Here is a 23,831-nt window from a genome sequence, read left to right as displayed (position 1 = left end):
TATCAAAAATATTATGTCAGTCGCAGACTTAACATGTTTAGGAACGCGCGCATTGCAATTCCCATTGCAAAAGCTAGTCGTAAACGTATAGTTTGCGATATGAAGCTTCTGGTTTGTTTTTACCTAAATCCCTAGTAAAACATGTATGTATTCACTAGTAAGAGGAGGTAACCTGGCGCCACCAACGGAGAGTAGATGAACTACTAAATAGTTTTTCCAGTGTTTCAGGTACAATAATGAAAAAAAAAAAAAAACACGTAAGAATTATGCTTTTTGTAATCAGGAGAAGTATATCTATCTCTTCACCAAGCGTTTTTCAGAGAAAATTGAAACAAAAATTTAATATTTCTTTTAGGGCAAAGGATAATGGGTTCGGTATATATAAAAGTATAAGATTTAATTCAATGTTTTCTTTGTTATACAAGCTGAAAGATATAATTACATTTTTAAAGAAAATATAAATGATATATTTTTATCTGTATAGTATACTTTATGTTCTCAATTTTCATTTTTCGTATGGCAAAATTATATCTCTTGTGCTGTAACTGCCATTCTTATTTAAGTATTTTTCGCCATTGATCGCTGTATGTTGTAAATCGTAGAGAAGAAGCTGATGCATTGTTCTCAAATGAGCAATTGAAACATAATGCATTACAGTATGCAATGCTATACTGAGTTGGCCAAATCTGTATAAAAATAAAAAAAACAATGTAAAAGATTAGTATAGCAATGCGTTAAAAAAAAATAAAACAAAATAAAGAAATGTTATTTAATAGGTTTCCAATTCCGTTTTGGTAGATAAGAAAAATTGAATTTTTACCAGATTTTTCTTGTTTGGTCCCTTTATGTATTTTAGGAAACTCATCTTTTGTTTCTGCCAGGAGACAATTAGAAATGTATTGTGGAGTAGGAGATTGCATAGTTGGAACTGGTGTCTTTTCTGCATTATAGGACAGATCACTCTCCTTCTTATATATCGGGATGCAGAAGTAGCTAAAGTAAACAAACACATGTACTATGCCCGCACCTACAGCAATAAAATCATAGAAGTCTTGTGTATAGTATCGATAAATCCAGTTTAAAATATAAAATCCTTTATAAGTTGCCATAGCAAAAACATAATAATTCATGGTGCGTTTTTTTTCTCCTGCTTTTGCTACAAAAAATAATTGTGGCAACATTGCTACAGCTTCCAGATAAATGCTGAATGACCATAATACTTCCATAACTGTGAATTCATGGTTAATGAATATTGCCAATATCATTGCACCTAAAATTAGAAGTTCGATTCTGAAAGCAAAATGTAAAAAATTACACTAAATATAAATATACAAAATTATTTTATGAATATATTGCTGCATGTATATCAAATATACCTAAATGTATCCCGAGTATGTTCATATGTTGATTGTAATCGTACATATATCAAATACACTGTTACATATGAGATTGTAATGAAAATAATTTTAAGAGAAGAGTTATATACTGATATATAACTTGTTATCAGATCTACATAACGGACTGTGTAGATGATTGCAAACAAAAGTTGTGTTTTGCCGCTGATACCTGTAGAATATAATCAAAACATTCATAAAAATTACAGTATGGTTTAAAGATTTCTAAGTGTAGTCAATGTATTAACCATAGTAAATTTTAAATGTAACTAAAAAATGCATACCGCTACAGTTTCCTGTTTTCCATATTTTATAAAGAAGCCCGACAATTGCAAATAAATGCAAAAGATCACCCGTGAGACGAAATATATTCATTATACTTTCAGTTACCGAACTAAGTCACATCATATGAGATTTCTACGTGACGAAAATAATGCGCAACAAGTTTAATTTGACTGCGTTCACATCGAACGACAAATTAAGCTTACGAAAAGTATGAATAAGATTTGAAATGGACATGCAAGATGAAACGTACAATAATTAATTGCATCATATTACTCTTCCGCTACTAAGATAAAAATGAGATAAAGGCTATGTTTATACACAGGTTAGCAACAGTTCTCTGTGATTTATATACATCAGATGATTACGTGCTGGGAATTCCATTGGTTCCTTGTACGCATTCCTGAATTCCTGACCAAGGTTACAGGATTCATGCATAGAGAGGTTATGATTGACTCGTCTGTTCAAAGTATATTGTATGTATTACAGATTACTGTGAAATATTTTAATAGCATTGACATAATTAATTTGGGCATTGCAAATATAGTGACTGTAATAAGTATTCGTACAGAAATCATTTGTTTTAAATGGGTTGCTGTACGATTACTTCTTACACTGACTGTAGGTTATGTTACAAGGCTACTGGGTTACACGACTCATACTTAGAGAGGTTATGGTTGTTTCGTTCAAAATGTGTTATAAATTATTGTGAAACATTTTGATAGCATTAACACGATCAATTTGGGTATTGTAAATCCTCATAAAAAACTTCGAAAAAGTAAAAAAATTACGCCAAGTACATGAAAAAGTCGAGAACGAAAAGGAGTATTATCAAATAAAAAAGATGTGAAATCGAAATGAGCTACAAGTACATAAAGGTGCTTTCCAGTAAAGTGCAAAAGCGACACATTGCGTAACACAATGTAAAATTTGGTAAAACATGATCATACAATATATTAATGTGTCGATAATGTTATTCTAGATACGAGCTTTGTGAGCGCTCACAGAGCGAGTGAATGCTCACAAAGTGTCGGCTGCGCTCATAAAGCGCTTAGTAAGCGGCGGCCTTTTGAATCCACCCAATGAGAGGGCGTCTTCTACCCCTACTCAGCGCCGTTCACTTCGTTATCCCCACCCGAGCGGCTTAGAGCGAGAGCAGTAGTCAGTCGTCTCGTGGAAGTAAAAGTGACAAGATGTGTTAGCCGCTGCGTCATTAACTAGTCATTAAGGTACGGTTCCGGTTACCTGTTGATACCTAATCGATATTACTGCTATCCCGTGTTCTCTACTGCTGCTTCGCATAATATTATACTTTTTATCGTAAATTCAATCGAATTTGCAATTAAATCGGTGTCACGTTTTTGCTCGAAATTAAATTACAATTGCATGCAAGATACTTCGAGTATCGGTTGTTGCTTCATTATTACTGCTTTTAACTAATATTATACGCTTTAATATCGTGTACGGTATTATCGAACAAAACATGTTGTGTTAATATATGCGTATGAAAGTTAATCGCGAAATTGACGCGAATTTCGAATTCACGATTATTCAACCGTATCCGAATTGCGCATGGCGTGCGTCGTGTGTATCTGCGCGCCAAATTCAAACGTTTCTAAGAGGAATTATTTTTGTTGTGCAGTTAAAATACCATTGGAGAACAACTGAGAAAATTCTCAACCATTATCATTGACTTTCCCTACTCACTGCTTCTTCACTCGAGAGAGGTCATCGTACGTTCTATGGAATCAAAAGTAACAACAAGTGTCAAGCGGAGCGTCATTAACAAGGGTACGTGCTATTTATCTGTTGATATCCAGACTGTACTATAAATTCTATAACGAATTTTTAACGATTTTTATCGATTGGAAATAGGGTACGGAAGGGAATAAAGCCGCGTAATTTACAAAATCTCTTTTTTTATTGATGCTTCGACAACATGGGCTGAGACACACACATTTGCTCATATGAATTTATACCACTGCGTGCTCCAACATATACATACACAACTCGTTAAATTATTGCATCGCGCGGCGCTGGATTTAAGAAATAGACTAATTTAGAATCGTGTGTTTTTTTTAATGACAAACGTGTCCCTCGAGAGAGTCTCGTTACAAGTAAGCTCTTCGTGATTCCATAATTTCCATTTTGTTCGGTGAAACTGAACATTTCGATAAATTTATAACAAAACCGATAACAAGTATTTCATCGACGTCCGAACGTTTTGGTTTACATCCGAAACAAAATTTTAGAAAGAATCGGAGGCAGATTCAGTTCACAGACACATCTGAATTTGATTCTACCATTTGTTTGATTTATAAACGATCGTCCAAGCTTCACATCGAAACGGAGCTTTTTCCTGAAACATTTCCTCGTTTCGGTCAGGAAACGCAAACTGTACCAATAATGAAATCTTACAAATAGCGAAAGATATGTTCGGAGATAATAATAATAATAATAATAATAATAATAATAATAATAAAAAAAGTATTTCGGTGGGCACGATTCTAATAAAAGAATTTCCTGTGCACGGTCGCGTGATACCATCGGATCCGATAAGCTCCATCGCGCGATTAATCATCGAACGATCTACACGAATAATTGATTCATCCGAGGTTGGAGCGTTTGGGAACTGTTCGCATTCGCCTCGTTCATTGATGTGTGCTCGTACGGTTTTCTTTCTTCCCGTTTTCTTTTTGTTATGCAGCATCGAAATATGAAAAAAATCATGTTTCGACCACTCTATATGCATACATACATGCATACATACACTTACATATATGTATATACATATATATTCGAGGAGACTCACATGGGTCGCAAGAATAGGTTGACAGGATAGACTCTTCTAATAGACTTTGCAGACGGACATAATAGAAATATTTAATATATAGCATCATATATTAATATAATATTCAGTAATAATATAATATCTATTATATATTAATATGTATGATATTTTTTTTTTTCGTTTTCAATATAGCGTTCCCTTTTTTTCTCGCTCTTTTGTCCAAGGTTTCTTTAACATTCAGCGATTCAATTTTTTTTGTTCGTTTTTGGTTTGAAAATGGGGCAGTGGGGGGGGGGGGGGTGGTGGTGGTGGTGGTATGGACGTGTGCGCGAGTATACGATTCGCTTCACCCTTATTCGGATTCGCTGTAATCGTCGCGGGGTATTCAGGCATTTTGTACGACTCAAAGTCGATTCAGACTATACGACACGAACCGTCACGTTCCCGCAAACGACACGTACCGACACCGACACGACAAAACATTAAAACACGCGTTTTAATGGACTGTTCACACTATTCCCGTTGACGGAACGTTCAGGTCGGTGTCTGTTAAGTGTGAATAGTTCCATTAAAATGCGTGTTTTAATGCTTTGTCGTGTCGGTGCCGGTACGTGTCGTTGCCGGAACGTGACGGTCCGTGTCGTATAATCTGAATCGATCTTTATGCTGATCGACAACCGTTTTTGGTCGTTTTTGCAACGTATGCGTTGATCGCGAAAACAATTATCCGCTTTCCTTCAAACTGGTCGAGAGAAACGTGCCAAGCGAGGCAGACAGAGCGACGTTCGATACTCGATCATGCACTCGTTTACCCTCGGTTTACATATCCGTCCGAGTAACTTAAAAGGCAACGGCAGACGCGATTTTATTAGGGGTGTGGGGGATTCCCGAGTTGATTCGGGATTCCCGAGAATGTACGGGATCTCGAAAATGTTCGGGATATAGAATAATATCTGGGATTTCCGAAAGTGTTGTTATTCTTGAAAATTTCAGCAATCCGAATGCACGGGATTTCGAAATTCCCGGGAATCCCGAATACATCCGGGATTCTGAAATTCTCGGAATTCCATCCCGATCCCGGGAGGAATTCCCGTCCCGACCGGGACCCGCACAAGCCTAGATTTTATCGCTAAAACTAAACGATATCACGGTGAAACGCATTCGAATATTTTTCAAAATTAACATTTTTGAGATCGAATAAAACACACGAGTCAGTTGAAAATTTCCTGACGACGATTTAGAACGATGTATCGCTTAGGTAAATTTCTCTGTATTTATCGAAATCAATCGTCGACAATGTCGAGTCATCATTTGTTGCTACGCGTTAACAGCAGAAATCGTTGAGGAACCTTATATCCAGCGTGAACAGGTGATCGGGAGATGCAAACAATTGAGCACGACATCGAAACGGAAAGACAAAGTGCACATTTTATAAACGTCGGTTTATAACGTCGAAAAAGAACGTGCACGACAGCACTCTGTGCAAAACAAATGATCCTCACTGAAAGTTGCACGTATGCAAGCTCGAAAAGTCGCACGGAGGTTGGTATGTACACACGTTGCGAAAGAATTGTGCACAGTAACAGTACGAAACAGGGAGAGTGCCCACGAGACAGTCTAAAGTTATCTGCCTCGTATACATCCGTCTTTACATCGCTAGACTTCACGTTGAATCGTTTACATTATATATTGTACTTGCTACGTAACTACCATTCATCTTTGATATTTTCATTATATAATTTCAAGAAAATAACATTCGTACAAAATTGACTACAGCCGATTGCTTTTCTCATGATGTGTTCGGGTTCGATCGTCCGTTCAAATCATTCACGTACAACGGAGTAACTAAAGTTTTACATCTTAAACCCCTATTCGTTAATCCACATCTCTTCTTACGCTTCGTCTCGCCCTCCTTTACGATATGACGTGTATACGTATTGACCTGGCTCCGACTGATCCCGATCCGCTCCTTTTAATCCACCTGGCACAACCAAGCCTCGAATGGATTTATGTTCGTCCTGTGCGCCCTTATGATCACAGAGCTGGACGCATAACGCATACTAATAGTGTTTGTACAAAGAACGATACATCAGCGAGGGTTATTCAACAGATTTTGCCTTGGACGCGACGCAATTTGAAACTGTTTCAACGATGACAAGGCTCACGTCCAAGACAGGCCCTAAGGTCTGCTAAATGACCCTTGTAGATGACTTCGACTTTTCTGTTTTCGTGGGGGAGTTCTTTGAGAGATAAATATTCTAGTCAGACAGGGTGAGATGTAATTTCAGACAGACAGGCGCGTAACGGGAGTAGTTATTAATAATACAAAAAAAAGGAGAAATGTAATTGATGAAACGACGTAGGATGAAACGAGGAGCCGTTGAGAGTGACCAAGGTCTTCCTCGATCCCCTAAAAAGCCCCTATCTGATTTACTATAACAAATTCTGAATTACGAATTCCTTGGTCGTCTATGCGTTATCGTGGCTCGAGTTGTGCCGGGTGCTTTAACGCGTGCCGGATCCGTTCGTTCAGGACCGCTTGAAAAAGCCCTACCATGTTAAGAAAATATGCAGGGATATCTCCGTAATTAAGTAGCTAGTTTTTTTTTCTTTTTTTTTTTATACAGATATTCAACCATTACGAACGTGCGGCTCGTGCTTCATAAGCGGAAACGTTTTCGAGGAGCGTGCACGCTGCCCGATTTTGCAGGAAGTACTTACGGTTACAAAGCATTAGTGGTGATTTCGTAAGCACGGGAACGCGCGCGCGCGCCGAGTCCTCTTCCAAACTCCGTGTATTTCGTCGATTCGGACGCAAAAGCAACGAGAATTTATAAAAATCCGTACATAGAGAATGTTTTTATCTTGCCATCGGTAGCCACGATCCTCTCCGTTACCTTTCATCCTTTTCATTAAATTACATTAAACGGTTTGTTCGATCGGACAATTAAATTTGAAATATTTCATTCTAAGATACGAATTTTAATCATTGTTAAAGGATCGATTAACTAAATTTCTGCGTAGGTGAGAGTTATGCCCATCGATGGGGCGACACGGTTCGCTCGAGGCGCCAAATGCGCAGGAAACGGACGCACATGCGCGCTAACAACGGAGAACACGCGCTCGAGGACTCGCTACGCTGTGGACTTCCCCTCGTGCGCGACGATAGCCGAGGACTCAGAGATGGGTGAGATTCTGAACGCTATAAATAATTCCTAATCGCCAATTTCTAATTGCTATCAATATTTAAAAGGATGCACGAAAGATTTAGAATTTTCTGATGCCTCCTGACCGTATTAAATTATACCACGTTAAAAGAATATAGGCATATCTGAATATATTTATTTTATTGTGCCTTTATTCATCTATCATTCGAATAAAATTTTGCCCATCTATGGTGCCCTTTTATTGAAAAGATGGATGATCCTTTTCATCAACCAGAGCGTTATAATTTCTCGTGTAGTCGATGGAAAGTCGATAGCATCAGCGAGTTAATACCCGTCGAGCAAAAAGATACTTTCTCCACGTACAGTGGCTTGATCGCGGGGGGGATTCCAACTACTTTCGCATCGGTGACGATGTCAATTGCTTTTGGTCCTTCTTGTACCTTTCGTAATTGATTTAATTTCTCCGCTCGATTCTACTCGATCCTCTTTATCCGAGGGTTCGGAGGCTCCTGCGCTCGGAACGTGCTAAATGAAACGGTGCTAGAGAGACGTGCAGCCGTATGTACAACACACGTATCGTGAAAATAAAGTGAACCCTTGGACCAGTGTTTCTTCAACTACCTAGCGAGGACCTGATCAAATTATTTTATTAACGCACAATTGAAAAATATTTCTGAGAATATGTAATATATAAGAATATTTCGAATTCTTGTTACGGAATTACACAATTTGTTTTGCTTGGCTTTTGAACGATAACAAAAATTTATCTTCTGTTACCTTTGATCCTTTAGAGGTCCTTGGACCAGAGTTTGAGAAACACCACCTTCGACTGTACGCGATCTAGCGGTGCCATCGAGTGCTTTAGACACATTTAATCCTTTCGATACAGAATTTTTGTTTACGTTGTCACGTAATATACATTACAAACGAAGTGTTACAACGTAATTCGTTTTAGAATAATCAGATTTCATTGTTTAGTATTATAGTTCTGTTGAAAATTTCGAAACAAGTGTTCATGTTTAGACTCCCATCACAGATTTTTCGAACAGTAACGAATTCGTCCTTGTACGTGATCGAAAGGGTTAGATGGCTCCATTGAATTTGCTTTTCGCTGAGGTTGAATCCCGATGCAATCGAAGGCTTCTCGTCCACTCGAAGGGCGTAATAAAAATTGACGCGGAGGGGTTGTGTGCACTTTTCTACTTTAATCTTATTAGGCCGAGGACGGTCCTCGAGACTCGCCCCGTCGAGTTCTTAATCCGGCCAGAGACGGTCGTGACTGACTAGAGAGAACCGTTCCACGCGTGACAACTTCCGTCCAGCCCGTAGGAACTCGGAACAGAATTCAAAGAACCGCTCGGGGCTCGCAAAACAATCGTTTGAATTCGTCGCGACACGAAGTAACGCAAAACTCGAGGGGGTGGGCGGATGATAAGCGGAACAGAACCTTCCTTCTTCTCGTTTTCATTTTCCTTCGCTGTGAGAACTTGGTGTTTCGATGTGGTCGATCCTTCGATCGCGAAGGTCGCGGACAGGAAGTTGTCGCAGAACGGAAATACGTCGCGATGCGACCGACAGAGATCTCCGAAAACACCGCCGTTTTACCTTTCGTTAATATTTACAAGTTGACCGCTAATCCAACGAGACATCCTCGTTTCGTCCCTCCGTTAACCATTTTTTCTGTCTTCGTATCGTTACTTTTTTTTTCTCTTTTTTTTTCCATTTTTCCTTTTTAATTTATCCCCTTCTCGGAGAGGGTTTCGTCGTTGGATGAGTCTGTACAAAAAGTGATGAACCGTGTGTGTTTGTGATCGGGGTGTACAAATCGCACGCCGATGTGACGAAGCGTTCAAGGCGTTTTATTTATTTATTTATTTTTTTCTCTCTCTCGAGGTTCCACTTTGAACGCTGCATCGTCGTTGTCCTGGCCACGCCAGCGATTCATCGTGATGTATATTTTCATATCCTAGCGTTGGTCCAGCGTGTGCGCGCGTGGACCCAACCACCTAATCTCGGACGGCACGGATGTCTTTCAGGGGATGCACGAGTGAGTGTTTGTCGCCTGTGCAGGTGATAGCAGCGCGACGGAGAAGTCAGAGTCCAGAACTAAGTCGCTGATGCAACCGACGATCCCCTTCACGTATTTGCCCCCTGTTGTCCTCACGATGTCTGGCGCACCACCTATGGGAATATCCAAGGTATGTACGGGAGATTGAAAGAATGTTCCAAAGGGGGGTCTGGACTGCACGCGGAGGAGGTTTACGTAATGCAGTTTCCTTCCTTCTCTTGAAAAATCATTTGTATATCAAACTCTCGATCTTCAGAGAATACTCAAAAAATGATTCGAACTCTTCCACTACTCATCTCTTATATGTATATCAAACTCTCAATCTCTATATAATTCAGTACTAAAACAATCATTGAAACTCCTCTACTATTCGTCCTCTCAATCCTCTCCAAACTCTCAACTTCCATATAACACACTACACAAAAAATCCTTAAACTCCTCTACCACTCACAGTGTTGCAACGTATACGTTGTACACAGACTTTCCCCAACAGCTTCTCCATTGAACTAATGCACTAATGGGAGTGCACGAGGTGATGCAATCGCGTTAAAGTGTCACACTCACCAACGTAAAGGCCCGTGTCGGTGTTGAGCTGTCTCAGCTGTCCTGGCGACGACGCCGAGACTCCCGTGCCGCTGTCGACCACCAACGACGCCCACTGTTCGTTCCTAAAGACACATCGGTCAACTTCAGGACATCGGGACGCGATTAAAAACCGTTGATCGAATTTAAACTTGCCGATGCAACGGTTACGAGCTCGCGGGCGAGTTTCTAACGCGGTTACCTAACTGCCCGAACGCGGTGCCATAGATCATCGTCCAGTCTCGTTAAATTGTACCGCAGAACGGCCTCGCCGGAGCCCAGGTTATAAGCTAGAGTCAGGTAACCGCGATCCAAGCCCAGGGCAAGAAAGTCGTCGTTCTTGTCCCTTTGTTCCTGCGGATCCGCTTGTCGGCCGCTCCAAAGCAGCAGACCGTTACTGCTGCTCGCCCGGAATCTCATATTGATGTCCACTCTGTAGCTTATTATCCTGCGGGAGGAAGATTGGATTTGGCGAAAATGGACAGAAGGTATTTTATTAAGAAAAGAAGAGGTGTAGTGGTGATTTTTATTGGTTTCGAGGCGGTATTATAATCTGGAGTGTTACTTTTCAATATTTTGGGGATCTTTTGGATTTTTGTTTCCTTTAGATTCGTAAGGTTTTTTTTTATTTATAGTATAGCACACTCATTTACTATACACTCATTTTTCAAGACTATACGTAATTTTCATTTCTTTTAAGGGGGTCAATAATCACTTCAATCCGAGGTTAATAATATATGTAAAATAATATTGTACGTGTCATACATATATTAAAAAAAAAATGCTGAACTCTTTCGTGGTTACCTCTTCATCGTGTCAGCGTCGTTGTAGTGTAGGTAGCTCTCGCTTCCGGAGAAGCTCGGCACGGATCTCTCGTATCGCGTCCCCACAATTGATTTCACTGGTGAGGCACCGAGGATCGTGTTGTCGTCCGGTGCTGGACACGGATGAGGCATGCCGGGTCTGCACCGACACGTGAATCTGTCTCGTAGCGGACGACATTCCGCGTCTCCGCAGGGCCTTGCCTCGCACGCGTGTCCGCAATTCCCTACGTTCACTCCGCCCAGAGCCTCGGCGAGAATTCCGATCTGCATGCAGAAAACCAACGCGTTTGACAATCTGCTCGAACAAAATGAGAATTGCATCTCGATGTGCGTGGAATTGATAAAATCGTGGAAACTGACGGGGAAATCTAGGCTGAGAAAATTCACTGCTCAAGGTCGTGTGCTCCCTCCACTAGGAATTAAGGGAAATTTTTAATCTGTGGTTGGATTTGTGTAGTTTATGGTTTCGAGTGGTTTCTCTCGTAGCGATACCCAAGTAAAAAGTCGAATTGACTCCAACAACATTTTTATGTCATACTAGGTTAAACCTATATTTGAATCCTTTAGTTTTAAGTCAACCGAGAACCAACGTACGGAAACTTATTGAAAATAATATTCTAACAACGCTTTATATTCTTCAAAGATTTTTTAAAAATCAATCCTTACATCGGACCACATCGATCTCCACTGTGTAATTAATTCTTCATCATCCGCGATCAATTATTGAGAATTAACCCTCTTACGAGAGCGCAGCACCAAGTTTCCAAGCATTACGTTGAATTTATAATAATACTGCCAGCGTATTCCGCGAATTTATAAGTAGACAATAGTTCCTCCGCGACAGAGGGAAATCCAAGTCGGTGCACTTCGGTGCAATAAAAGCGCAACTTGCAGCCGGAGGTCCTCGAAGGGGATTTAACTCCGAAAGAAAAAGAGTTTGAAGCTCGCAATGCGTGCATTCATACGGTCTAATGCCAGTAAAAATACTTATCCCCGTAATAAATATTTTTGCCTCTCGAACGTGAGCTTTCGGTACACGCTCGATTATTCCTGTGGCCATTGGGGAAGAATCCAGATGGTTGCTCGTAGCAGAAAGAAAAATAACCAATGGAATCGCATCTCGTTTCGAGGGAAATTATCTTGTTCGATTAGAGAATTTATTAGCGGATGATTAGTACTATGAATGCAGGTTTTGTCACGGTGACACTTTCTTTGGTTTATCTTTTGGTTTATATTTTTTATTGGTTTTGGTAGAGGTTATCGTTAGGAAAATCGTGATTCATTGGTCTATCAAAGTAAGAATTGGAGATTAGGGAATTAAGAGCTTCAGTTAAAATTCCTCATTCTAAATGTTAATCACCTTAACGTAAGACGTGTTATTTCAACTCTTCTACAAATTTTTTATTTTTATTTATATCGCGAGTATTTTAACGAGACGTCGCTGTTGCTCCTTACCTCGCGACGATTCAGAATGACGGTTTGAACGCATCCAACGAAGCTGGCTGTCGTTTTCATCTTGGGCGAGTACATGTCCGTGGACGGTGCACCGCCCAAGTAAAGATTGAGCGGTAGAGACAGTTGCGTGAAAGCTCCTGGTGCCAGGATTTCCTGGGGAGGATCGTCCTCCACCTCCAGGGACGCCAGACGTCCGGTTCTCGAGACTCGCACCTCGACCCAATCGCCAATACGTACTGGTTTCTCGCTTCTGCAACATCGATCAATAATGTCACCCTTCGACTGCATGAATTTCAGTTCGATCACAGAAGCAACATCGTATAGACGATTTTGTTGACGAATTTTCAAGTTTGAAAATCCTTCCAAGTACAATTCAATACATAATAAGAATCGTACTTTTGATTGCGTATCTCGAAACCTGCTAAACTACATAAACAAATGAGTAAATATAATTGAAGTAATTAAGTTTCACATGTAAAGTGCAATTACAATTTAATTCCGTTACATTTATTCAACGTCTGCATTTCGAAATCTTCCAATAGTAATTTACATTTACATGAAATGTACCACTGAAAACAAGTGAATAATTAAACTCCGCGTCTAAATAATTATATTTCAATTCATACGCGTTTATTGCGTCTCGCGTAACTTAAACACGAGGGAAATACGGTTTTTAAGCTAAAGAAAAAAAATTCAGGGGCGTCGAGGTTACGGTTGAAGATGAAACGTGACGTTCCCAGTCAGCCAGTAATGAAACCTCGCGGGCGAGGGTTGTGGGAAATCTGTAGCGGGTAAAAAACCAACCAGAATGGAGTCCCATCGCCGTGATTCCGGTCAAACGTCGTGAATGCGAATGAAGTTTGCTCATGGATAATATTTCGCTGAGGCAGCCACGTTTGGGGGATCGCGTAGGGGTGAGAGAGTCGTCTATCGAACGGTCCTCAGGCTCGACGCAGGGAAAACTTTCCCTTGAAAGAGAATCAAACGTTACTGCGGACTCCTAACGGCAGGAGAAATCGTGGATTCTTAGTTTTCCGTTAGGGGAGTTACCGATAGCCGCGGAGCACAATATATAACAGAATTAGGGAGTTTCAGAAAAAAGAAAACACGAACAAAGAATTCAAAGATATATACAATTCGACTTTAATGTCGTTTTTGCATTTATGTAAAATGCAGATGTAGATGATTTAGCTTAGATTTCGAGCGAGCTGGCGTAAGTAATGAACGCGTATTTATCCAAGAAGAAACTTGGTACACAGAAGGTAGCGGAAGATGAGGATAATTCTGACAGGGAAATCCAGAAACCCTTCCAGGAGGTAAGGAAGGGTGCTTAACAATTGACAATATAAATACTGCGGTGTAATGGACCAGGATTGGAATTCATGATTGTGGGAGAGAGTATACAGACAGTGAGGGAAATGGTGCTTCAGGATAATGTTAACTTCAGCCCTGTTGTTAAGGGACGAAGCGCGAAGGAATGGAGAAGAGCGTTAAAAATGGTGTCTGTCAGAAAACGTTGAATCCTAAGAATATTTAATGGGGATAGAGTAAGGAGCGAACGTTTTTATCCTTAATTCTCTTACACAAACCAGAGGAAGGGAACTATTTCATTTTTTTCCATAAATTCTTTGTTACAACACGGTTTCAAAATTTGACCGTTTCGAAAATAGGTCGAGTTTATTTTATCGCAATTATAGTCTACGGTTATATGCGGCCATAACGCAGTGGCCCTTGTAGTTTACTTGCTCGCCACGCGCTGAGTTCTTTCTCTGTACCCTCAGGGGCTATAGCTATAATATATTTGATTATAGCTACAATACGGGTTTAGCAATCCCGAGGTACCCGAGCTATAGGAGTGCTAGTGGGTCCCAACAGACCACTTGCACCCCTAATTGGGAGAATTATGAAGACAGGTGTCTGAGCAAATGCAAATACAAAGTAATGCAGAAGCAAGTATTAAATAAATGTAGAGGACGAATTGCAAGACTGGCACATAAACCTGGTAAAACATACTAGGTTCCCAATAAAATAAAGAACTCCCTGAAACATAATTATCTTCAACGTGAATATAAAATTTTATTTAATCGACCAGTCGGGATCAAAATTTAAAAAAAAAAATACACGTGTTCGAATTGACTCTAAACACACGTCATTAAATGTGTACAACGCGTACGAATCTAATTTCCAATCGCAATATAATTTCCCCGGTATCGATCAGGCTGTAATTAAATTACCGTTTACTACAACGCGAGGGGTTGTCGCATTTCCCGTTATAACTTTACCGCGTGGACACGGTACGGTCGAAAAATATTTCACTTTAATTAATCTCGATCAACTCGACGTCGGGAGTATGTTTTCGCTTTAGAGAAAATCAAACATCGTTCTGTTTTACATACGAAGGCAAACCGGACCGATGTTTGCGCTGGCTTTATGAACCTCTTCGATAAACACCCTTTTTATGCAGACGGATCTTTCCGGGTGGGTTGCGCTTTGACGAAATAATATAATTAATAAGTAATACATGCACAATAGTTTATGTTTTATGTTATTACATTACTGAATCGTGCACGATTCATTTTGCTCCATTACTGTTACAACATGAATATCTATGAAATTAGATTGTCTATTTATATAAACACGACCACATCAAATCATTGAGTGCAATTCGCGAAAGAAACTTTCGGGACAACCTAATACAATCAAAATAACCAAAAGACTGAATTCTGATTTATATCTTCCTTAATTTCTACAACAGTGTAATTTTATCCAAAAATAACGGGTTGACGAAACCAAAAGAAAAAGCTCATCAGGCTCTCCATGAGATCATTCTCACCCGTTCCTCGGCCTATGCGCGGATTTTCCACGAACAAAGGATGTAATCCTAATGAAACGACGAAAAATGAAGCGACCCGATGGAGCTCCCAGGATCCAATCCCCTGGGATCCTGTGCCTTGGAGGATGCGCGTACTGATTTTCCGTCATGAATATTCAGAGGCTTAATTCGCGATGAGGCCGATCGACGTCGATACATCGTTACCAGCGGATAGCACGGATTAAACGATACGGCGCGTTCTTTCGACACCGGGCGTCGTGCTTCGTTAATCGATCGCATCGCGCATAAACTCGTTATGCCGCGTTACAAGCGACGCAATCAATGCGATCTTGTCCGCGCCGCGGGTGTACAGACAGAACTCCATGAACGTCGTTTCCACCCTTTTCTCGCTTCATTTTCACCTGGCTCTACTTTATCTGATTTGCATGGAAGCTTAAAGTTGGGTATGATAATTTACGAAGGGCGTTCTTTGGTAATTTATTCAATTTATACGTCAATTATTTGATTTTCGTTCGGCGAACAGCTGAGGAGTTAATTTCATTGTTGAGAGTATTGTTTAGGATTGTCGCCTAGCCTCGCGGACGCGTTAAAGCCGAATCCGGGAACTTTCGTCAAGCGAAAATACACTTCCTTCTCCGTCTAATCAGACGCGAACGAGAGCGGGGGCTCCTACGTTTCTCTTTTATACTCCAGTTATCGTGTGCACGTACCCAATGAAATTACAATATCCGTTCGTCGACGCGCAAACGATTCAATTAAAGTCTAGGACCTGGTCGAAAGGAGTAGCGAAGAAATTGAAAGGAACGGGTCGGGCCGTGGACGTTCCTGGATGTCGAACGAGGTTCGAGTATCGAGACTCGATCGCTTAGGGGATGGGAGTGATGTCGTGGAAGGTTAGGAACGCGGGGGAGGTTAAGGGAATCGACTCACCTCAAAGTGGCGGGTCCCGTTCCCAGATCGAAGGTGAATTGAACGTGTCCGGAGGAGAGGTACAACGCGATGAAGTCTCCGGTAGCGTCGCTATGGTGGCCGTTGTAAAGTATAACGCCGTCCATGGCGGTCGGTTTCAACGTGACAGCCAATTCCAGCCAAGATAGCGACGTGTCGGCCAATCCCGCGTACCGAAGATAAGAGGATCCGTTGAACGACGGTACCTGCAAGCCAAAGAATCCATCGGGTATGGTTATCTTACGGATGAGCAGCATTTCCTTGGGAAAATTGTTCGTCGTCGATCCTTGCTTCCTTGGGCAGGACGCGTTATCCGCGATGAAAAACGATTGCACGTGACTGAGAAACGATTCAATGGTACGGGGAGCACTCGATTCTCATTTTGTTAAGTTGCGTTTAGGAGTTTTCTCAAATCAAAAATCACAGATTAACAACTCAAATACGTTACTCGTTACGTTAATATTTATACCACAGAGAAAATTTCCATTATTTAGAATCAATATTCCCCAACGTTGCTACAAAATTCTCCCAGAACAGTACATCGTCGGTCCCGATTATTGTTTATTACCATCTATTGTTGCAAACGATCGCTTCGTCGAGCCCTCACGGTGGTCTATGGAACATCGGACAAGGTAACCGCCATAAATCGGCCGATTTCTCATCGGCGACGGTGAAAAATCGCGGAGCCCAAGCTACCCCAAGATCTTCTTTCGAAGCTATCCGACGACATTATTTCTCGGCGCTCTGGTTGGCCTCTTATTTTTCCCACCGGTTATCTCGCGACGTCAATTTCCGAAATGACGTAGTTACCGAACAGGAAGACCGTTTCGCGAGCAAGCGGTTCCGCGTCGGAGATACAGGCACTAAATTAAACCTGGCGAGTTTCCGGAGATCGTGTGTGCCGCGCATTATATCATCGCATAAATTCCATCGGGGCTCGCTAACGTTTCGTTATACGAGAACATCGGCGCTGCGATAACGGATGGCACCTACCTGGGAGGTAAAACGAGGAGGAACAGGTGTAACGTGGATGGGGTGAGGATAAAATTCCGTTTTATGTACCGCGACGGAGGAGATACACTTCAATCTTGTGGCGCGGCGAAGTTAAGGATCGAGGTTCGTCGTTAGGCGAATTTTTCTCTGTAGCTTCGAGCTTTGAATTTTGCTGGGTAGATACGATAGCTATCGGGAATCACATGCTTGGCGATTTAGAAAATATTAGGTGGTTCGTTGCTGTTCGTAAGAAAATAAATTAACGTATTATTTGGTTGTTGAGGTTGAGTGCAATTTCCTCGAGGATGTTTGAAATTAATTACCTCAAAGGGCTAAACAGCAAAGGGGCCTATGAAAAAGTGCAAGAACGGAAAATAAGGGAGGATCGTAAGACGCGGAAAAGAGCGCGTGAGGAAATTCAAAAGATCTTAGGGTGATAAGGGTGTCTGAAAGGAAAAGAATAAAACGAAAATGACGGGCGAAGGGGGACCGCGATTATTGCGAGGAAAATATCAATTTTAAGCGTTCCCCCATTAGGTATTAAAATTACTTTCCCAAGTGTCCCGGAAGTAATATCGGCCGACAAGCCGATACCAATTTTATCAGACGCGTTTCCGCGCGTCCACGACGGGCTTTAATGCATCCGCCATTGTTATAATCGATATCAGCGTATATATAGCGGCGCATAATCTGCCATATATTTCGACGCACACGTGCGTGCACACGTGAAGTGGCGTCTGCGAATGAGAGGACAAATTGATCGGTATTATGCCTTCGTGCACGTTGAAACGTTTTAAAATCGCCAAGAAGGAGGAAATATTCCCTTTGTACTCGGGAGACGCGAAAAATCGCGGCACGCGTTTCACCTCGTACAGTGAGCGCGAAAAGTATCCAGGGGGAATGTTCAGGCTCGTTTCCGAATCAATTTTAATAGGATAAATCATTTTTTTGCGTATAGTTTCTCGTTTCAGAAATTTGATAAATTTAATTAATTTAGAAATGTCTAGAATAAAGAATTATAAATGGCGAGGAAGAAAGGAGGAGGTTACGAAACAAATTTATTCATGAAAATGACTTAAATGTTTTTAATTCATTAGTAAGAAAAATGCTTCAATGAATTCAATTGTACAATTATAATGTAAAGTTTATATTTCAATTGGGGATCAAAGAAAATTGGAGAGAGAAAATTGGAAAATTTCAACTGCAGAGTTACGAAACAAAATTAATATTCGCCCGTTTTTGTTAATCCTCCATTTCACTTCTAGTCTCTCTATCCGAAATCAAAATTTCGAGCTTAAATTAGATCTCTACTGAACGGAGCTACGCGAAGCTTCGCCTGAAAATACTTTTCGCAGTCACTGTATGAAATCATCCGAAGCGACGACTGGAGCAAGATCGTCGATTGTTATCCAACGTTTCAAGAACTCAATACGGCGCGCGGTGGTATAATTAAGCACGGTACTCGATGATTCGTTTGCTACGAACACGATTCCCACAGACTCTTTAAACGGTTCTCGTAACGTGCAATCGCATTCGGATACTTTGAACTACGGCAACTGCACGATTTAGCAGAAACGAGCGAATGCTTTCGTGTTTACCAACTGCTTCAATTCAAACGATCAAATCTATTCTGATAAAAGTAGAACACTCTGAATTTAGAACGCTAAGAAGTGATAACATTCGTATGACGAGAGAATAGAATCTGTATTAGTGTTATAATTACAACGTACAGAATATAATTGCAGTCAAGTTTTGAAGCACTTAATGATTTTTTACTGGATCACTTCAGACTAGAATACCCCGTTAACGAATAAACACCGTATATTTAACATCGCGCTACGAGCAGTGAAAACATATTTACCAGTCGTACGAGAAATCAGCTCGAATTTGTCTGCACTCCAAGCAAAATAAAGCATCCCTAAAGAAAGTCTCTCGCAACAGCCTCTACCGGTTCGCTATTTTGTTTCGCCCGGTTCGTACGGTTTCACGGAAATTTCCGGGAGGGAATACTGATCAATCGTTGCCGTTGAGCAAAGGGCTTCTATTACTCATCCTGGATAACCGTATTTCCCGTCGAAACGGAACTTCCTTTAAGCTCGTTCGACAAACAGCCACGAAGGACCATGGAGCTAACAAGTGTCACTTGAAACTCAAACTCGTTCTCCAACTCCGAGGGTGCAGGTCCGTCGCCCCTTTAATTCCATATAATGCACGCCGCCGACAATTCGATCGAGTTTTCCGAAAGCTTTATCGGCGGCGACTTCAAAAGCCCGTTTCACGTCGTTGCGAACCCTCTCGCTCGCGTTCGCGATAAAGGATCGAATGGAAATAGTCGGTCGACCGTCGGGTCTCGCGTTTAGCCGTGATTTAATTCATCGACGTCGCTTCGAATTTCATTTCGAGTCGCGGAACGCAACGACTGATACACGATACGGACATGCGACTGGAAAAAAAAAAATAGTGGACGACCGATAAAAACATCCCGGGCGAAATAAACTGGCTTCTCGTTTTCACGGGATTCTCAATTCTTGTCAGATCTCTCACTCGGCAAGCGAGTTCAAATAAAAAGATGGTGATTATCGAGTTGCTTATTTCGAGACAATCCTGTATTCCACGTGGGTGAAACCGCGGGGCATAGCTAGTTGAAACGTAAAATCGTGAAACCTCCTCCAGAAAATCCTTTGCAACCAACGAAAGCGCACTTTCATCGTCACGTACCGACGTGTAGAAACTTCCCATTACCAATTTGACAGATATTGTCACCGAGCTTGTTCGTCTCTCTTTATTATCGCGACAAGGCAGCGAGGAGATTGCACGGGGACTGTTTTTCGCACCGAGCGAACTCGATAAGCAAAGTGGCGGATCTTTACCGCGGGCGAGTACGTCGTCGCCGCGAGAAAATGGTTTCTCCCTCGTGGGATCTATCCTGCAGCTGGTCTTTCGTATAATACAGGGTCACTTTCCTCCGCGGACCCGTGGGAGCGGGTTATCGCCAAGGACGTAGCTTTTACTCGCGCAGAAAGAAAAGCGGGTCAGCGGTGCGTCGGGAGGACGTAAACGATGCCCCAGGTTTCGCCCCGCACCTCATAACATTTTTCAAAGGGACCATCCACGCTCTCGCGCACCGAATTAAATCGTTCTTCTCGAGACTCAGACGAGATTCACGATTGCGAATCTCTGCACATTCTCCTATGAATAAAGAAAAATCTCACCCAAGCCACCCTTCGATAAAACAAAAAATATCCAATCAAACCACATCGAAAGTGCCATCCATGCACCAATTTTCATTTTGATTCAGTTGTTCCTACCCCATTAAAAAAGAAAATAGCGAGCATCCCCAAAATGCAGCGCAGCCTTAAGTCGGACTTCCCTGCGGGCGCGCCTCAAGGTTCGCGGTAATTGAGCAAACAGACGGACAGAATTGGATTTTATTTATTTAGGTTTACCTGTAAATCCACCCTGGTCTCGCACAGGTCGCCGGTGTATCCGAGGGGACAGAGGCACACGGCTGTGTCGCCGCCAGTAGTCAAGCATTTCCCGCCGTGGGAACAGGGCACCTTGCTGCATCTGTCCGCGGTGCATTCCTCTGCAACGACAACAATAAATACATCGGATCGATTCTCTCCTCTATGGCTCGGTATCGCTAGAATCTCGTTTCGCGACGCCGCGAAATCCTTTCTCAAATAAACACCGAGCAAAAAAGCGTCGACTGCATACGGTTTGCCAGAGAAACTCGTCCTCGAGAAATATCGCTCGATTCTTCAGCTTCTGGTATACGCGTCGATACTATCTGAGCAAATATTTGACGAAAATACGAAAGCTTTAAACACCCCCAACCCCTCTCCGCTCCTCCCCGATGCTGGGAACGGAGATGTCGTCGGAATTATCATTCAATGTGCTCGCTCGACTTTATCGGGGAATTTCTGAGAACTGGGAAGTGGTTTATTTCCTTGTCGTAGCCGGAGTTGTACGCAGGCTTTAATCTTCGATGCTTTAAGCTTCTGCTTTTTTTATTTGTCACGTTTGGTGTTCGTTCTTCTTGCATTCCTAATTTCTTTAAATGTTTGTAGGCTAGGAAGTGCGTTGTAACATTTCTCGAAGTCCATACGCGCTTCGCAGTCGAAGTGTTAAGCACTACATATAGAATTCGCATGTTATTTTAGTTTAGGAAATACGATTGTAGGGTTGGTCGCGTCGCAGGTCGACAAACTCTGGAGGCAATCGTTACGAGATTGTGCCCAGGGGGTCATGACCCAACCAACAAGTAGTTTAGTTTCATCGCGGAGAGGTGGCAGACCTTTCCTCTGTTCTTCGGGAAATTTATTTAACGACACTTGTACGCCTCGATAATTTCGTAACGGGTCGAGAATTTTCGAGGACGGTGTTTACTGGCCGTTGAATTCGCGAAAAACGTGAATTCACGAGGAAACTTCTAGGGAAGCATCGATCGCGTTGCTCGAAGAAAATCTAATTAGACTTCGTCGCTGGAGGAGGTAGAAGTACGTGTAAACAGAGATATTCGAGAAAATAAATCCGTTTGTGCAAACAGAATCTCGCGAAAGGGACGTCCTCGTTACGGAAGGGAAGCTTCCGATTTGGTCCAGTTTCTCGAAATTATTCGTTTGAAATAAATTCAGGTAAAATCGTGTTTTCGATCGTTTAATTAACGCGATTGGATTTCAATGTTGCATATGTATATTTTTACATATGTTTGTGTTTATGTGAACGTACATATAAACGTATAAATTTATAAGTAACATTTATATTGATACATTTCAAAATATATGACCATATGAAATATATCAAAATATATGTTATTTGTAAATTTGTACGTTTATATAAAAATATAAAAACGTAAACATTACTGCCAATTTATATATCCACAATATACTCTCCAATTCTGTCATCTACAGGTATCTCATAAGTTCAAAAAAAGAACATGAACCTCGACATAGGAAATCGAAGTTGGGTCTTAAAACGTAGCCAGACTTTTTCCAAGGAATTTACGAAGCCTCACGAAAGAGTCCTCCTCGTTTATTTAAAACTTAACGTGTATCTCAAGTACCTTGAGCAATAAAATATCGCGTCAGGTTAGACAGCAGCGCCTGGAAGGACTGCTCCTCCTTCGTCTATGCATTACTAATGCATAGAGAATCTCGATTTAAAAAGAAGAGAGTGTGAGGAGGAGAGAGAAGTAACGTCTGGTAAATTGAGAAACTTCGATCAGGTGATTTCGGCTGGTTTCGAGTTCGTCGACCCCCGTCGAATCGAGTAACCTCGATTCCACCACGGCATAGGGAACTTTAAAAATCGTCTGGGTCATTCATTATTACGAAGTCCATACGAGTCACGTTCCCTCCGCTTCCTTTTACTACCGCCCCGTTTCCTTCGTTGGAATTGTGTTTTATCCACCGAAAGTAATCCGATTAACCCCGTCGCGAAATACTAAATATAGGGAAATTTATTCCGTGGAAACCATCTTTCTCATGAGAACGACCTTCTGTGATTGGGGATACCGAATATTAATATTTCGAGGTAATAATGATTTCTATATTTCGTGCGGTCGCGGGAAACAATAGCCAAGCATGAATGCAACGGGAGAACATTTTTGTTCGAATCCAATATCGATCGCGAAAGGGGAATAATAATAGACGTTTCGGTTGGTTTGGGCAAACTTTTTATTCGAAAGTTTTTTCTATATATTAATCAAAATATCGCGGTATATCTAAGCTAGGGAAGTGTTCTACGTTACCATGTCTCGCTCACTTTCATTTAAATTTCAAATTCTCTTTCTGTACCCTTGAAAGTGTTAATTTGCATAAACAAATCTAGAGGTTAGCAATCACTTTCTACGATTTTTTCTCATCTTTCTAGCAAATTTCCAGCAACATCCTTGCTATAAGATTCTATCAACTAATTACCCAAGAAAAAAGCGAAATATCATACAAAATCGTACGAAAAGCGAGAGAAGATTGTAAGAAACGTCGCTGCAGACGCTCTCAAGAATTCCTAGAGCAGAGATTAAGACCTCCCCTACGTTAGGATCGGAAAAATTCAAAGGCTGATCGAAAGGAAGGTCTCCGGCCAAAAATTCCTTTCGTCTTTCGCACCCATTGATTAACGTAACGCTAGTTGACGCGACGTCGCATCCGTGGGAATGCGTTAAATTAAATTCTGAGCCGAAGTGCGCTTCGCGTCGGGTAATTAGTTCACGATCAAAGTCAGGACAAGAGCGCGGCGTGGCTAATCGCGCGCGAGTCGATGCCGCCACTGCATCAAGGGCTCGGCGTTAATTATCAAGCGTTAATCAATTATCGAGGCGACGTCATCGTTTCTCGAGCATCGAAATTCCTTTTCGACAAACAACCTGTATGGCCCTGTCATCGGTATTCTAATGTCAGCTACATAGTACGATACGAAAAAAATTCATTTATAAGTGAAATCACAATCGAAAGAGACATTCAGGTGGCCTGGTTTAGGCGTGACATTCTGTG

At 41.5% G+C, this 23,831-nt stretch overlaps 2 protein-coding genes and 1 long non-coding RNA gene across 4 annotated transcripts in view; 1 reads left to right on the top strand and 2 right to left on the bottom strand.

Annotated features, from left to right (window-relative positions):
• Positions 1-380: 380 nt before the first annotated feature.
• Positions 381-1,983, bottom strand: LOC128893451 (ER lumen protein-retaining receptor-like). Its single transcript, XM_054154387.1, has 4 exons — positions 1,679-1,983; positions 1,377-1,566; positions 821-1,290; positions 381-686 (listed from the first exon to the last, which is right to left on the bottom strand). Exons 1-4 carry the CDS (start codon positions 1,767-1,769, stop codon positions 667-669), a joined length of 771 nt encoding a protein of 256 aa, XP_054010362.1. The 5' UTR covers positions 1,770-1,983; the 3' UTR covers positions 381-666.
• Positions 1,984-2,401: 418 nt separating this feature from the next.
• Positions 2,402-9,251, top strand: LOC128893455 (uncharacterized). The gene is made up of 4 exons (XR_008461334.1): positions 2,402-2,554; positions 2,659-2,905; positions 3,319-3,467; positions 7,492-9,251. It is a non-coding gene; the product is annotated as an uncharacterized LOC128893455 (long non-coding RNA).
• Positions 4,134-23,831, bottom strand: part of LOC128893437 (pikachurin-like) — a 160,233-nt gene continuing 140,535 nt past the window's right edge. For both annotated transcript variants that reach the window (XM_054154354.1, XM_054154355.1), the window contains exons 9-15: positions 20,784-20,923; positions 16,327-16,550; positions 12,564-12,813; positions 11,089-11,372; positions 10,487-10,732; positions 10,267-10,370; positions 4,134-9,815 (exon numbers count right to left, since the gene is read on the bottom strand). In XM_054154354.1, coding sequence (XP_054010329.1) covers positions 9,667-9,815; positions 10,267-10,370; positions 10,487-10,732; positions 11,089-11,372; positions 12,564-12,813; positions 16,327-16,550; positions 20,784-20,923 — 1,397 coding nt within the window. In that variant the 3' untranslated portion in view covers positions 4,134-9,666. The remainder of the gene's footprint in view (positions 9,816-10,266; positions 10,371-10,486; positions 10,733-11,088; positions 11,373-12,563; positions 12,814-16,326; positions 16,551-20,783; positions 20,924-23,831) is intronic.

Source organism: Hylaeus anthracinus, unplaced genomic scaffold, assembly GCF_026225885.1.
Source record: "Hylaeus anthracinus isolate JK02 unplaced genomic scaffold, UHH_iyHylAnth1.0_haploid 3, whole genome shotgun sequence".
Lineage (NCBI taxonomy): Eukaryota > Metazoa > Arthropoda > Insecta > Hymenoptera > Colletidae > Hylaeus > Hylaeus anthracinus.
This window is presented reverse-complemented; position numbering and strand designations above follow the sequence as displayed.